Genomic DNA, 15923 nt, shown 5'->3' with positions numbered 1-15923 from the left:
GGTTCGCTTAGGCCCCTTGGTTCCAGTGAAGGGAAATCTTTATACTTCATCATATTAAAACATTTTGGACAACTGTGCTACTTTTTGGGAACACTTTGGGGAAGGCCCGTTTCTGTTCTGGCATAACTTTGCCCCAGTGCCCAAAACAAGGTTCATAAAGACAAAATAAGATATAACCTCCACTAACTCTTTTGCTCAGTCTGTGATGGCCAGCACTGAGCTTTCTTAAGTGGCATGGTTGTGTAAAGTATCAGGGCTTGTGTATAAATATTTCAAAGGTGAAATATGAATACCCTGTGGGATATGAGGAAATACATCAGCAGGAAGTGAAGGCAATTTGGCATCTTGCTTAACTGGAGTCACAGTTTTTTTTCAGTAATACTGTTAAAGTAAATACATCTTAATGTTGCAGACAAACAACATAAGAAAGAGAACATATTCCACTTTATTTAAGCCTAGAAATCGCCGTGAATCCTCGGTACAGCTCAAGGCCTGCGCCTCTACGCTGACGGACTACATTACCCATAAGCCCATGACTCCCCGTGATCGAGGGCGTACAGTGCGTGTTGTAGCTGAGCACAGCAGCCGTGATTCGGCAGCAGGCTTCTGTAGCAGTGCATTACGGGGATCTATAAACTACTCCGGGCTTGTTTGCCATCCAGAGGCGCCTTCACGAACCTTAAGGGTCCTCCAGTACTGCGGTTTTCCGAGGGGAGAATGGAGACGTATTTGCGCAGCTGTCGCGGCGTGCTGCAGGTAAAGAAGGGCACACGGAGCTTCACTCCTCTCCGAGTTTGTGGACACGTTCTCGTTTTAAGGTCGTGCTCCGCTGTAATGGCTGCTTTAGTCTCACTGTAACGGAGCATGTGTTGAAATGAACGTGGTGAAGCTGCGACTGCGGCGTGTCTTTAGACTGAAGAGCGAAAACTGCGGAGAAAAGTTACTGAACGCTGATCGCTACACTCTCGCTTGTTTAGCGCGCATGCGCGGAACTCTGTTTTCAAAACGGCGAAACGGCTGACCGCTGGAGCTGCAGGAGTTCCTGCGCGGTCATATGTCTGTATGAAAGCGGGAGTGTCTGCAGCCTGTTTACGCTGTTCCGCCTGGTTTGGACTCTCGAAGCTGCGGGGTTGATGGTGCATTTTACGCAGTAACGCAGATCAGCACAAACACTGCACCTGCATGAACAGCGCCTGCATGAGGCCGTCTGCCAATAAACAAGTAGCACTGCCGAGATCGTTAGTGCTGATCAGCTGCCTACAGTAGGAGAGCCGCCCTGTTTTAACCCGAGCTCTTTGAGCAGCAGTGAGAGACAGATAGAGTGAGTGTGTGTGTGTGTGTGTGTGTGTGTGTGTGTGTGTTCATACTGGGAGGTTGTGCAGAAAAAGATCCAACATACTAAACGGTTAAAGGGGAATTCAACCTATTTCCCAAACTGTGTATAATTCAGTCATTCAGTCTCTTCTGTGTAAACACAGTCACAGTGTTTTGATATGAAGTGGTCCTGTATCTTTATAATGGTGGTGATGGGAACCAGAGGTCACAACACAAAACCATTTTTTTACTTTCCTAAATGACCAGTGAACTTACACTTGTTTTCATTCTTTTTTATGTTATGTTGATATATAGAACAATACTATTAAATCAGAGGAAAAAGTCCTTTGGAACTGTTTTAGTTACATGGCAACGCCTTGTATGTATGTATGTATGTATTTGAATGTATTTAGTATGTGTTTTAGTCCAAGAACCTTTCATAAAACTTTTGCCAGACATTCATAACCATTTCATGTAATAACTTTAGCTTTTACACATTAGTCTCTTTAGCCCATCCCATCACCACCGCCATGAACGATTCTGACTCTTAAGACGAATGTTTGCGTAAGAGAAATTCTAGAGAGTAGAATTACCACTAATGTCTAAAAATGGTATCTCAAACGCTAGAGGGCGCTCCTGAGCGAGTCCAAAATGAATGGGTTATCGTGGAGTATTTGTGCAAAAACCATAGTTTATAAATGCATAAACATTTTTAGTGTAAAAGAACACAGTCATTTCCTGAACACAGAATAGCATAAAACGTTTAAATACCACTGTTATAATTTAAACTCAAGTTATAGGAGTTCATCATAAACAGTGAGCTTAAATGAATTATCTCAGCACATTCTATTTTGAGCATACACCAGTCTGGTTTTCATTGATCTTTCAAAAGCATTACATATACTGGATCACTTATTACTTAGAAAAAGTTGTCTTAATATTGGATTTGATGAAATTGCCTATAAATGATTTTGGAGTTACCATGTGGACAGACAGCAGTTTGTAACTGTGGAAGATGTTAAATCTGAATTTTTGCGCATTGCTAATGGTGTCCTGCAAGGCTCAATTCTGGGATCCGTTTTGTTTACAGTTTATAGTGAATTTATATTATATTATCGTATAATTAATCGTGAGGGAATTAAGGAAAATTTGGTTTCTTTTATAGGTATAAAACATGCTTCCCGCTGCATTGTAGAAGGATGCTTATTGAGCCAAATGACCTTTCTGACTTGGTTTAAGGTGACATTTTATACATGCATGCTTTAGCCTTGACTCTTAGGCTCTTATTCAACTCAGAGATTTGTTATCTGTGACAGTTATAATGCTCATCATTGTGAGCTGTATGCTGCAGTTGGGTGGGCCTCTCTCTCTCTGTAAGGCGTGATAGACACAGAATTTTATTTATAAGGCTTTTACTGTGTTTATTTTTTTAAACCTCATAAACGTTAAATTACTTTGTACAGAACATGGAAAGTTTGGGAAATCTCGTTTTACTTAATGTGCACCTGTAAACTGGAATAACATCGAATGATTTAAAAACTTTTCAAACTAAATAGCTGTTGGGCACAGTACTTTATAGTGTGTTAACAAAAATTAAAATTAAGAATTAAGCCTTGATGAAAATGTAAGTATAGACAAGTGATTCATGTCTACAGAGTTATTCTTATGAAAATCATCGTGATCCTATTTCAAACATGATGTTGCTCCTGTTGCTGTTACAGAGCCATACTCTTAACTTGTTCTGTATTGTAATATGATTCCAACATGATTACCAACTTGACCGGCTTCTAATATTGCTTAATAATTTATAGTGATACCAATATATTCTGCCCTGATGGCAAGTAACACTGTTAACATCCCATGGCTCTCCTTGTTTATTTGGTTAGAAATCTGTATTTCCTATAGAGTGTGTTTGCACTTTCTTTTGGACAGGCCTGTCCATTTTACTCTCTATTAGAGAGGAGATCTCAAGTACCACCGAGTCTTTGTTTTTCATTTGCATGTTCCTCAACCTTCTTTACCAGACTAACTAAGAAAATCTGCAGTAAAATCTTCCCAACTAGTTGATGTCTGTACTGCCTCTAATTAAATGCAGTCTTTTGTATTGTATATATTTTTGAACTAACCATTAGAATTATCAGTTGGAAAAGGGAGTGGTTAATAAAGACGAAGAAAAAAAAAGATGTGGCACGTGAAGAAGAGCAAAAGAACAGTAATTTGCATAATATCAGCACTTATTTAAAATAACTGATTGTATCAAATATTGCAATTTTCAGCCAAAAACTACAAGTGATCAAGAGTTTGTGTGTTTGTGATTCTCCCAGTCTGAGTTCTGCAGGAAAGTACAGTTATTTACTGTTATAGTTTGTGTCTGTTATAGTGAGTCTGATTGGTGTTCATTGTAAATACCAGTAAAAGCTTTGGTGAAGGAATAGGCATTAAAACTGACAGAGAATCCTGTCTCCTTATGAACTGCAGTAACTAGGAGAGGAGTCAGGGAAGCATGAGCACATTGTCATCAGAAGCAGAAGGACTGGCTCAGCAGAAATGTGTTTTCAACGCTCTCAGTCCTGCTCAGCCCACTAGACCAGTCCTAAGCAGCTGTGAATCTTTTTTTTTTTTTTTTTTTCCCCCCAGCATTTTGTTTGACAGATGATCGTCGGCTGTGTATTAGGCTGATTGTCCAGAGCTTGTTGAATGGAAGTGTGACGTCTAATGTCCAGTCTTTAACCATTGTTCTGCCCTTTTAGAGTCACATGAAGAACAGCTCTGGGTTGCTCCATGTGGTGCTGGGGAATGAAGCGTGTGATATTGACTCCATGATATCAGCCCTCACCTTTGCCTATTTTCTGTCAAAGGTGAGTTACTCATTATCCAGCAGTGGACTTAGATTTTGTAGTAGTTTAGTGTCCTGGGTGTGGAACAGTTGGCTTTCCTGTATATGGTATGAGTGTTTGTCTTGACTGTGCTATACTGAAGGAGAGGCCTTGTTTAAACCTTGGTTGTTTTATTTGCAGACACTGGAGTCTGGGAAAGCAGCAGTGCCTATCCTGAACATCCCACGAGCAGAGTTCCCCTTGCGCTCTGACAACGTTTTCCTACTGAGAGAGACTGGATTGTCCCAGGACTACCTTCTGTTCAGGGATGAGGTGGATCTCCATGGTTTGCAGCAGCTGGCTATTACATTAGTGGACCACAACGTTTTGCCTGAGTCAGTGTCACCCAATAAAATGGTGTACAACATACATGCGCGCGCACACACACACACACACACACACACACACACACTGTGCCTATCACAATGTAACCTTGCATCTTTGAAATAGCATTTCAAAAGATGGAATAAACATTCTTAACTGTTGGTTACAAGGTTACGAAAAGATTTTGAATTGAGTCATTTGGGAGCATTTCAATTTATCCATTCCTCATAAACTTTTAACACATTGCATGTGGCAGCTGACGTTAAAATTCTGTGAAAACAAAAATAAAATATATACAGTCATAAACAATATATACTATAATATATGACAATTTTTTTTTATTTTGGAGTCAAGACTCCAATCAACTTTTATTACTTAAAAATAGTTAAAAATCCCTTAATTCTGCAAAGCTATAGTAATATGCTACACAGGGTCCAGGTTTGGATGGTTCTTGTCAACTCCACCAAATCAAAACAACCAGTTGTTTGCATTTGAGTTGTCAATGGCAACAGGAAAATTTGTCATATGAGTAATATTCATTCACTGGCCAACATATTGACTCATTGGGCGAAAGGGAAAAAAAAAAAAAAAAAAAAAAAAAAAATATATATATATATATATATATATATATATATATATATAATTGTGCTGGAACATTTGCACAGGCCACATTGTAATTTTTTCCCGTATGTAAATTCAGCAAAAAAAAAATAGAAATGTATATTAAACGCATTAAAATGTGTTCTCTGTAGAGGATGTGTACTTATTTTCAAAGAACGTAGAAAACATCAAATCCACTTTTGCATACGACTGTATTGTGTTCTGCCATTTTTCATTTATCAACATTATTAAAAAAATGCCTGCTGCTGTTTACACTGTGTCAAAATGTTATGACACAGACTTACAGAAATGGTGCAAAAATACTTCAAATGATATTGTTACATTACCTTACATTGAAATTTTAAGAATCTTCTGAAGAATTGTCCTTTTACCAATTTACTTTTTTTGGATGTACAAGGTTCAGAATATACAGCTTGATCTGCTGTCTTCATTCCATAATACAGAATGTACTGGCTGTTCACATGTTACAGCTGGAAAATCCCCGTAACGTGGTACTTGAGTTCCCCGGTTGCATTTATAACTTTGTCAGCCATTCATACTCGGCACCCTTGAGATAAATTTGGTAATTCATGATTCATGACCACTAAATTTCCAGTGTAACTTTATTGTAAATGTGTAATATATATCTACGTGTGTGTGTGTGTGTGTGTGTGTGTGTATACATATGTATATCATGTTGTTTTACAAGTTTACAAAACAGAAACAAAAGATAAAAGAATACATTAATATAGAGCTTAAATAATTTTATCTATCCATCCTCAGCAAAGTGATGCTTGTAATATCTGTACAAGAAGCAACTAAAGATATTAAGCAGTAGGACTCTATTTTGTGTATAAAATAATATGGGATGTCCTCTCTGCAGAGCTGACCATGCATTGGAGAAGGCTGTGGTGGAGGTCATTGACCATCATCGTCTGGATAGGGCCCCCTCTCCCAGTTGCTCTGTTACCGTGGAGACTGTGGGCTCCTGTGCCACCCTGGTGACCGAGCACATTGTCCAGAAGGCACCTGAGGTGTTGGACCAACAGGTGGCACAGCTCTTATATGGTAATTACCTTGGCAGTTATCCAAGTACTGAGGTGTAACAAATTGAGTGGTCTTCGGTACACGATCGTCTGCTCTGGCGCATCATGTCTCACCATACTACACTTAACTGATTTAAGCAGAGCCATACTACCTATTTACATACACATATTACTGTGATAGACATTTTGACTACTGTGCTATATTAAAGCATCTGCCATTTATTTATTTAATTTTCCAAAATGAATGCATAATTTAATACGTTAAGAAGTAAAGACGTTCACCGTGGTGGTGAAGGGGACCAGACATCCAACAAGTTAAATGCAAGTTAAAAAGTGAAATGCTGTCACAGAAGATTGTCCCACAAAATTGTTAGAAATGTGTTGCCTAATGCCTGAGATGTTGTTTTGCAAAAGGTTTGTGATAAGTTTCTAGTTTAAAATGTATTTTCAAGCTTCATAGACTTATAATGCCAAAAAAGTCCCCAAAGAAAACTATAGGCCTCGTTCACCAACTATTCTTAAGATGAAATTTCTTCTTAAAACCTCAAGAGCTCAAAGGTGCGAACAGTTCTGTGGTTTAAGAAGACGTCATGAATCTGACGTAGACTTTTTTTAGGACCTTTCTAAAGAAAAAATTTAACCCTCTATTGCACATTGCTCCTCATTTTCCTCACGCTACAATAACATCTATATTTAAAGGCAATGAAAGGGTTAACAATACAGGGAACAGTTTGAGTACATCAGTAAAAAGCATGTTCTTGATCATACTATGTTTTGTGGTCACTTTTAAATCTCTTTTTTAACATTCAGTATATTTTTTTTGTTATGAGCAAAAAAAAAGTCACAAGCCACTTCAGGGAACAACGCTCTTGATCGTTTCTTTCCATTGTTGCATGCTTGCCTCAAGGCAACATACCCCAAAATGACCCCTGCAAAAAAAAAAAATAATTTGATATTTACTGATTAGGTCCATTTTCTGCAAGAAAAGTGAATTGAATATACTTTTTTTAATTGCTCTCATAACGTCTGAATGACTTTATTTACATTTCAACAATTGGTCAGTGACATTCCCCAATAAATACTGTTATATCTAAGAAACCTAATCATCATAATGTTTAAAGACCTGATTGACATGATGGCATTAACATAGTATTTGTTCATGTGCTCTGATCTGTGTTTTCTTGAAAACAAACATGGGTTGCTGGAAATTTCAGAGAGCATTGAAAAGGTGATGAAACATGTTAGGTTAAAACGGCATCAACCATTCAGTGATGGTGCGAATCCTCAGACTGTTGGTCTATGAAGCTGCCGCCATAATTAAACAGGATTATTACCAGGCTCCATGGTGATGAATGCTTGTGCTCACAGCTCAGTCTGTTGTTTATTTGGCCTGGGGCCAACTGGTTGAGCTTAGAGTGCTTATTTTAGACACAGCACTGCTCGAATCAGATGAGACGCCAACACTGATTTAATCTTCTCATTCCAAAGTTGAAAGTTTGAAAACTGCACTTTTTTTTCATGGACCTCTACAGTGATGCCCCATTTACTAGCTTTCCTGCTGATCATGAAAAGTAATACTAACCAGGTGATTATGAGCTAAAAATGATCTCTGCAGTATTAAACGACCCATCAAATGTGCTTTTTCGTCTTTGTCAGGTACTATTATCACTGACTGTGTTAATATGGCACCTGAGGCAGGAAAAGTCACTCCGAAGGACAGCCAGTATGCCATTCTTCTAGAGACACAATTCCCTAAGCTCCCTCCTAGGAGCATCCTGTTCCAGTCTCTGCAGAATGCCAAGTTTGATGTGTCAGGTAAGCTGTAAATGAAAGGAAGACAACCACAGGTTTCTTGGCTTGGGGAGTGAACAAAAATGTTTATTGTGCAATATTTGTTAGAATAGTAAAAGCTGTGTCTTGTGGATTAGGCCTCACCACGGAGCAGATGATGTTAAAGGACATGAAAACTGTATCAGGTGGAGATTTGAGGCTGGCTGTCAGTGTTATCTACATGACTCTTGAGGTAAGTTTTACAGTGAATATCACAAATAGTGCAGAAGCATCTCATACACTGCTATAATACTGCATTTAAAGCTGTGATTTTAGGACAGTAAACACTTCACACAATATCACATCATTCTACCATCTTAAAAAGAAGACCTTTTTGTTTATTTCACATAATATTCTGTCAAGTCTTTGTCATTTTAACTCTCCTCCTTACAGACCAAACACTAAAGTGTGGTCAAGAAGGGGGCAGTGCACTTACTGCTCGTTTTTAAACTCCATCTATGAGCGCAAACATTGGATCACAAACTGCTGAATGCTGTTGTTTTAATGGCTCCCTGCTGAAATGTCTGCATGAGTTAGAGCGTGCTCGATGTAAAGGAGGTGCTGGTAGGCTGTTGCTGGATTTCTTGCACTTCAGCTGATTCTTCATTTGCACTCAAATCTTTGTTCGTTTGCACATCATACAAAAGTTTCACGAATCGGACGCGGAGTAATTTGTACCTCATTAAAGGTGATCAAATCTGCACTGTTTTAACACAACTTTGATGATTTAGGACTACTGAGTGCATGTAATATGTGCTGAAGTAAATGGAGATATTCACTCACCGGCCACTTCATTAGGTACACCTGTTCAATTGCTTGGTAGCAGAAATAGCTGATAAGCCAATCACATGGCCGCAACTCAATGCATTTAGGCATGTAGAGGTGGTCAAGACAACTTGCTGAAGTGCAAACCGAGCATCAGAATGGGGAATAAAGGTGGCATGGTTGTTGGTTGTTGGTGCCAGACGGGCAGTATTTCAGAAACTGCTGATCTACTGGGATTTTCACACACAACCATCTCTAGGGTTTACAGAGAACGGTCCGAAAAAGAGAAAATATCCAGTGAGCGGCAGTTGTGTGGACAAAAATGCCTTGTTGATGTGAGAGGTCAGAGGAGAATGGGCAGACTGGTTCCAGATGATAGAAAGGCAACAGTAACTCAAATAACCAACCAAAATCTCTGAGGAATGTTTCCAACACCTTGTTGAAAGTATGACATGAAGAATTAAGGCAGTTCTGAAGGCAAAAGGGGGTCCAACCTTTTACTAGCTTCTAATAAAGTGGCTGGTGAGTGTATTTTATGTTTCCATTTCTAATGGCTTTCCTACGATTTCCACTCTCAGACCTAATGTGAATTCCTCAGCATCAGTGAAGTCTAAATGTTATGCAGCCACTAGCTTCCCCAGCATAGAATACTCAGATACATGCACTGATTATGTTAGTGGGTTAAATTCTTTTGAAAATGACTTAGAAAAATCCAGTGTATGTAAACCACCATAACTGAGAAATGAGAACTAAAGGCATTTTCATGGCTTTTAACCTACCATGTTAACCTGAAGAGCTTCGCTCTGTTGAAATACTGAAACACCTTTGTATTTGTAGTCTTTCCTACAGAGACCGCGTCTACAGCAGGAGCTTTGTGAGTTCTGTCATAAGCACAGCTACAACCTGGTGGTGGCCATGACCATCTCATTCATCAACGATAAGGAGCCTTTCAGACAGCTTGCAGTTTACAGCTCTTGCACACTCTACCGGGATGAGGTACTTGTATAGACAGCATTTCACATTTAATTTTCTTTTCCAGAAGTAAGAGTTTGATGTAACGCAAACTTTGCTAAAGTTTAACATGTTCACTCCAGTGGAAGCTAAGCTGCACAAACAGCCCATTTTGAAATCACTGTTTTTGTGATTCGTCTGTTTAGCCTACATCAGTTTACTTCACCATAAATTAATGAGGAGTGTTTCAGCATGTCTTGTCTTAAAGGCACAGTAATGAAAGCAGTTGGTTTGATTCTAAGGAAGAGATAAATGTTGGAAAATGGTTATGATACAAAGAATTATGACTGTTTTTGATAAATAAATCCACACAAATGTCATAAGTGGACCTCAAGGGAAATAATAAAATGCAAAAAAAAATGGTGGAGATTTAGATTGTGGGACATTTTAAGTTTCTGACCTGGAACAGTTTTTAAAGCATAATGAAAGGATGATCTTCATATTTTTTAGTTGCATTTTTATTCTTGGTGACAAACCATGTTTCCAATGTTTGTTTTTGTTCCTCAAATCAGTTGGGAACCCTGGTTTAGACCATGCATTAGGACAAAATATGGCTGCAGTAGCTAAACCCCTTATCTCCAAAATGGTAAAGAAACATGAAATATAAAAAGAAATACTCAGTCATTTGAACCATTTTTCTTGGTTCATTTACTGTAAAATGTTCACACAAATATAAAAGGCAATATAAAATGTTCTCTGTACTAGATGACTGTATGCTGTGAGTATGCTGTTTAAGTGTTTTGTGTTGTTACTCTAGTAACCCTCAATCTTTGCCTCATTCAATAGGTTAGCAAAGCACTTGAAAAAGCCAGAAATCCCAATCTGGATCTCAGGCCAATGAGCAGTCCCTATCCAGACGTGAAGGCCTATGTTCAGGGTAACACACTGGCCTCTCGCAAGAAGGTATTACCTATCATTTTAGACTTCCTTAAAGACAGGGAGAGGAAAATGGCGCAAAGTGGAAACCTGGAAGATCTGGAGCTGGAAGATGAATGCACACAAGATCCAAGTGACTCTCAGCAATGCTGTGAGGATTCTGCCATAGAAGAGGACTCTGGTGTCCCTCCTACCCCCATGAACAGTCTGGTTGAGGGCTGTCCTTTGGACAATGGCCTTCCCAAGATCAATGCAGAGGTGCTAGTGGAAAAAGTCAGCAAGATAGCGAGTGAAGAAGACAGGCCTTTTGAAGGACAATGACACCACACCCACTGTGCCACTGACCCCCACATCCTCTAAGGATTTTAACCATTGGTAAAACAAGTCTTTCTTCTTGTTCAAGAGTATGCACTGCGTACACAGAACCATAGGGCACAAAACACACAAAAAGGCTTCTATCTGTTCTGGAAAATTGACTGAGGTTCCTTGGAAAAGTACACTTTCCTGGTATTTCCTGGTGTAAGTGAAGGACAGAAACCTGCTAGTACATGTGTTCAACATTTGGACATACTTATTTTCAGAATTATTTATATTACAATGTTTCTGTAATAAGAGTTTTATTTGTATTGTTTTTTGGCCCAGTTGGTCATGCCTTGGACTCAGCATGTGATATTCTGCAAATTGACTATACAGCTTTTGCTCAGGTCCTCTTCCTCATCAACCAGTTATGACTAGAAAAAGCAGCTAAATAAGAGGAGGATAATGGTACAAATAGGTTGACTAGACAAGATGCAAGGTGCCATTACCACTGATGGCACTGAATTTTATTTTGATGTGGTAATGTGCTCTCATTTAAGCCGCATGTGATCGGTCACGTCTTTATGACATGTTCAGTGCACATCTTTCCTTTCCTTTAGAATACCTAAACACCCAAATGTGATTAAAAAGAAATGCATTTATAAATGATATGTGATTTGAGCATTAGGCCTGCTGCCATAGCCATAGTGCTTTAAGGAGAGAAGTGGCTCTGTTAAATCACAGTTCATCTGATGGGCTGTTTTCAGAGACATCATTTAAAGACAGTGTTTCAGTTCAGGGTGTATTTCCTTATTGACTCACAGAATTGCTGTTTTTTTTTTTTTTAACATTTCTCACAGCATATACTGTAGAAATATGTAGCAGTATTGATGCCAGAGTTGCCATTATTCATTTCACAGCTACTTAATTTCCCCCAGCAGACTAGAAGGGCAATAATAGTGCAGAGTGTGTTAAATTTAGCAGTAAGGTAAATAATTTAGGGCTGTAGCATGGACAGTTTTGTCGTTAATTAATCTAAAGCTGATTTAAGTTGGTAGATCCTGGGCAGTGTAATGGCTGTTCCATTTTATCCAATACAATGCATTAGGGAGAGTTTAAAAGCATAATTACTTTTCACAAATTAAGTTTGAGTTCCAGTTTAAAGTTGCCGGAAGTTTTAAAAGATCATCAAGCAGTCATTCGTTGTATTTTTTGCCAAGTTTATCTGTAATATTTAGCATTTTGTTTTGATCTCTCCTAAGAAGCTGTAGTCAGATAATTGTATAAATTATAAATAATCAGTAAATTGCAAATTAAGGAACATACATAATTTTTTTGTTATCTTTACCAAAACAGACACCAATCAATAATGATTCCTGAACAGAGTTTTTCTGTACTTTCTTTTAAAGCTGTACTTTGTAAGATTTGGAGACCTCTCTGGTGGAAATGTGTAATTGCACACAATGTTCAACTAAATATTTAGATGTCAAAGAAGTATGACGTGATCTGAAAAACGTCTGTAAAATCCAACATAACATCTCCAACTTTTAAATTAAATACTCTTTCACATGCATATAGTATGTAATACAGACAGCTAATCAGCAGTCTAGATTTTGGAATAAGCATGCTTATTGGATGCTGTTAAGACTGACTAGTTAGGTACTGAAATTTGGTATTGGATATTTTTGGAATTTTTTGATACTCATAAGTGATGTGGGGTCGGTACCATTAAAAAAAAAAAAAAAAAACAATTTCGATATGCAGTACTATTAGTAAATGGTGATACTTTGATGCAAAGGATCATTTTTTTTAATCGCTTGCATGTGTGGCGGATGTAAACTTATTGAGAATCACCTGCATCCATGAGGCTGTAAAGAGATTTTACTGTTAAATACCAAAGAGTTATAATGCAAGCTTCAGCCTTTCCTGTGTGACAGGGCTTTGCAGATCGGCATGTGCTACATAGTTTTATTATGTTTTCTTCTTCTAGGATAAATTTTTATGTTAATTCAAATTTTTGCAAAACTAATGATGATTAATTTCTGCTTGTTTGCTTGCAGCGTTAATGTACCATTTGGAAGGAAATGTATTCATGGAATTTTTATTTATTTCTTTATTTGTTTTGAACCGGCATAAAATTATTAACAAGTATTACTAGCATGCCAAAAATTATATATTGCTTCTGACATAATCAAAAGGAATTAGATTCTGCTACTGATTGTGTAGAGTAGTTTAAATTGAAGACGGATGTGTTGGTGACAAGTCACTCATTGTGGTACTGGCAACTCTTTGGAGGGGGTGGATTGGGATTTTTTATTTAAATTATAAAGGGTTCATGGTGTGACGTGTTTAAGTAATATTTGTCATACAGTTTAGCAGAAACGTGTTGAGACGTCGGTGAGAGTTGTGTTTTCGTAGTCGTAGAGATAAAACTATTAACATTGTTTCACAGGATAATTGTAATTTAATCACTGTGAATCGCTCCTTTGCCGTTTTATAAAACACTTAAAGAAGACGAGGAGCTGCATCTGTGTGTGTGTGTTGGTTAGTTACTTCTACTTTAATGTATATATGCTGGGTTCTCTCAGCGGTCAGACAGTTATCAGCCAAGACAGAGCAGTGTATTACACATAAAACCATGATAGACTGTTTCAGATCAGGCTTGAATGAACTGAATGATTCATATAAAGTGTGGTTTAAGTAAAGCTGGACAATCAAGAGCACGTCCTTCTCGGTGTTTGTGCTCCCTGTTCATTTCGATTTAAAGTTCACTTGAAAATTTGTAATGTGGCTTAATTGTTACAAATAAACAACCCGGTTGTTTGGTGTTTGTACATGTGAGCTTCATTGGCTGCGTGAGAATGTATTGTCATTATATAGGCTGGGAAATGGAGATTTAAATTGGGAAATTAGATTTATTATTATTTGGGCTGATATTTGCGTCAAATGTGCTACTGTAGTGCACAGTTAGAATGTTTACACCAGAAAAAAAGCTAATTTCTTAGCCTAGCGTGCAGGCCAATAAATAGCTTCCCAACACAGGCTTCCATCACAATTCTGACTTTCAGACGCTTCACTGATTCAACTTTAGAGGATAAAGACTTAATCCAGTGAGGCGGTCAATTACTTTGTTGTGTTCAGCAGTTAGCTATGCTAATCTTGTCCTTGCTAGCATCAGAAGCTAGCGTTAGCTAAGTGAGCAGACCAGACAACACACTACAGCACCGGTCTGACATACACAAGCGCAGAGGATAAAGACTCAAATCTGAGCGAGGGAGGTTGAGCGGTGTTCGTGTCGGACAGACAGAAACTGACCTGCTCTGTGGTGTGTCGAGCATGTTACTAGTCTGCCGAGCTAGCGCTAACATTAGCAACTCTGCTCTGATTTCTTTAGACTTTTGGTCTAAAATGTACATTTTTACAGTCTATTTAAGACACAGAAGTATAGGGAGGGAGTCATATGACAACACAGTCCCCAAATAAAACTTTTTTTTAAAGAAGAATTACTATTGTTTTACCATTTTTAACATTATCTAATAAAAATGAGAAGATGTGTAGGCTCACTGGTTGTTTAAGATAGTACATGGTTGGTGTAGTGTAGTGGTTAACACCTTTGCCTTCTACGCTGTAGACTGGGGTTCAATATACTATACCAATAAGAGTCCTTGGGCAAGACTCCTAACACCACCTTGGCCTACCTGTGCAAAATGATCAAATTGTAAGTCGCTCTGGATAAGAGCATCAGCAAAATGCCATAAATGTAAATGTACATCAAATGGCTGTATTTGTGTTGTAGCTGTATTTGCCTAACCTTGATCTAAACTTTAACCCAAAACCTGAACCTAATCCCACACTATCTCTTAACGTTATATCTTATTAACTGAGTTTCACCAGATAGTTTATTAACAATTCAAGCAACTGTGGAAGTGTAACCGAAACATCTGCTAGGTTCCCAGACATCCATCTGTGTTTGGAGGGGGTGCAGAACTTTTGCAGAAGACCAATTAAGTTGGCCATGAAAAGTTTTTCCTGTAGAACTGCAAAGTTCACAGGACTGAGTCACAGACTGAGAGAATTCAGCCAAGATTTTGGGGTGTGATGATTTGATGATGTGAAGTTATGAAATGTACCAGAATTTACAGCATCTAATACCATCTTTCAGTTACACAAAGACCACAAGTTGTTTTGACTTCCAAGGAGGGGTCCACTCAGAGGATTGTGAGGTGTTTGTTCTTTGCGTTTTTGCTGGGGACATGCCGTGTCTTCCACCCTCAGATTAGAATGGCAGTTGATGGCACTGCGGAGGTTTTCACAGATAAGGAACCTGACGCAGTTAAACAGGCCCTGTGGAAAGATACACTTAACCTAAGAAGTGATGTCATTCACCTGCAGCACGTAAACCGGTGCCCACTGAGAACACGGTGAGACATCTACAGCTGAAGAACAGCCGGCTGTGTAACATGAAGTCAGCTCTGCTGGAGTGGACACAGGTGATCACTCTTCACCCACACTTACACTTTACACACGTTAAAAAAACCTAGCTTGTAAACTGATCAAAGACATTCTTTGCAGGAAATATTTTAACATTGAAATGTAATTTCTACTCCCCGTGTCTGCGTGGGTTTCCTCCGGGTTCTCCGGTTCCCTCCCACAGTCCAAAGACATGCAGTTAGGCCAATTGGACACGCTACATTACCCCTGGGTGTGTGTGATTGTGTGTGTCTGTCTGCCCTGTGATGGACTGGCGACCTGTCCAGGGTGTATCCTGCCTTCCGCCCGATGACAGCTGGGGTTGGCTCCAGCACCTCCCGCGACCCTGAGGGAGAAGCGGCTTAGAAAATGTGTGTGTGTCATTTCTATGTAATTTGACCAGTCAAAATGGTCAGAGCCACATGCAGCACATTTATTCCAGTAGTACAGCTGAACAGCTTGGGGACAATAATCGCGATTTTTCTTCACAATATTGCAACTGCATTTTAAATAT

The 15923-nt window shown here is 38.7% G+C and overlaps 1 protein-coding gene across 1 annotated transcript; it reads left to right on the top strand.

Annotated features, from left to right (window-relative positions):
• Nucleotides 1–546: 546 nt before the first annotated feature.
• Nucleotides 547–13773, top strand: prune (prune exopolyphosphatase). The gene is made up of 8 exons (XM_017706862.2): nucleotides 547–756; nucleotides 4065–4172; nucleotides 4332–4525; nucleotides 5998–6182; nucleotides 7817–7975; nucleotides 8089–8183; nucleotides 9593–9751; nucleotides 10553–13773. The coding sequence occupies exons 1-8, from the start codon at nucleotides 718–720 to the stop codon at nucleotides 10961–10963; spliced, it is 1350 nt and encodes a 449-aa protein (XP_017562351.2). The 5' UTR covers nucleotides 547–717; the 3' UTR covers nucleotides 10964–13773.
• Nucleotides 13774–15923: the final 2150 nt, after the last annotated feature.

This window comes from Pygocentrus nattereri, chromosome 3, assembly GCF_015220715.1.
Source record: "Pygocentrus nattereri isolate fPygNat1 chromosome 3, fPygNat1.pri, whole genome shotgun sequence".
Taxonomy (NCBI): Eukaryota; Metazoa; Chordata; class Actinopteri; order Characiformes; family Serrasalmidae; genus Pygocentrus; species Pygocentrus nattereri.
The sequence above is the reverse complement of the archived record's forward strand: the minus strand, read 5'-3'. Positions and strand labels throughout refer to the sequence as shown.

Bases quoted from the DNA above. Each gene is read 5' to 3' on its own strand.
- prune (XM_017706862.2), top strand. From the start codon at position 718: ATGGAGACGTATTTGCGCAGCTGTCGCGGCGTGCTGCAG. The intron at 4,526-5,997 runs GTCAGTGTCACC...TCCTCTCTGCAG, and splicing joins GACCACAACGTTTTGCCTGA to AGCTGACCATGCATTGGAGA. The intron at 8,184-9,592 runs GTAAGTTTTACA...TTGTATTTGTAG, and splicing joins TTATCTACATGACTCTTGAG to TCTTTCCTACAGAGACCGCG.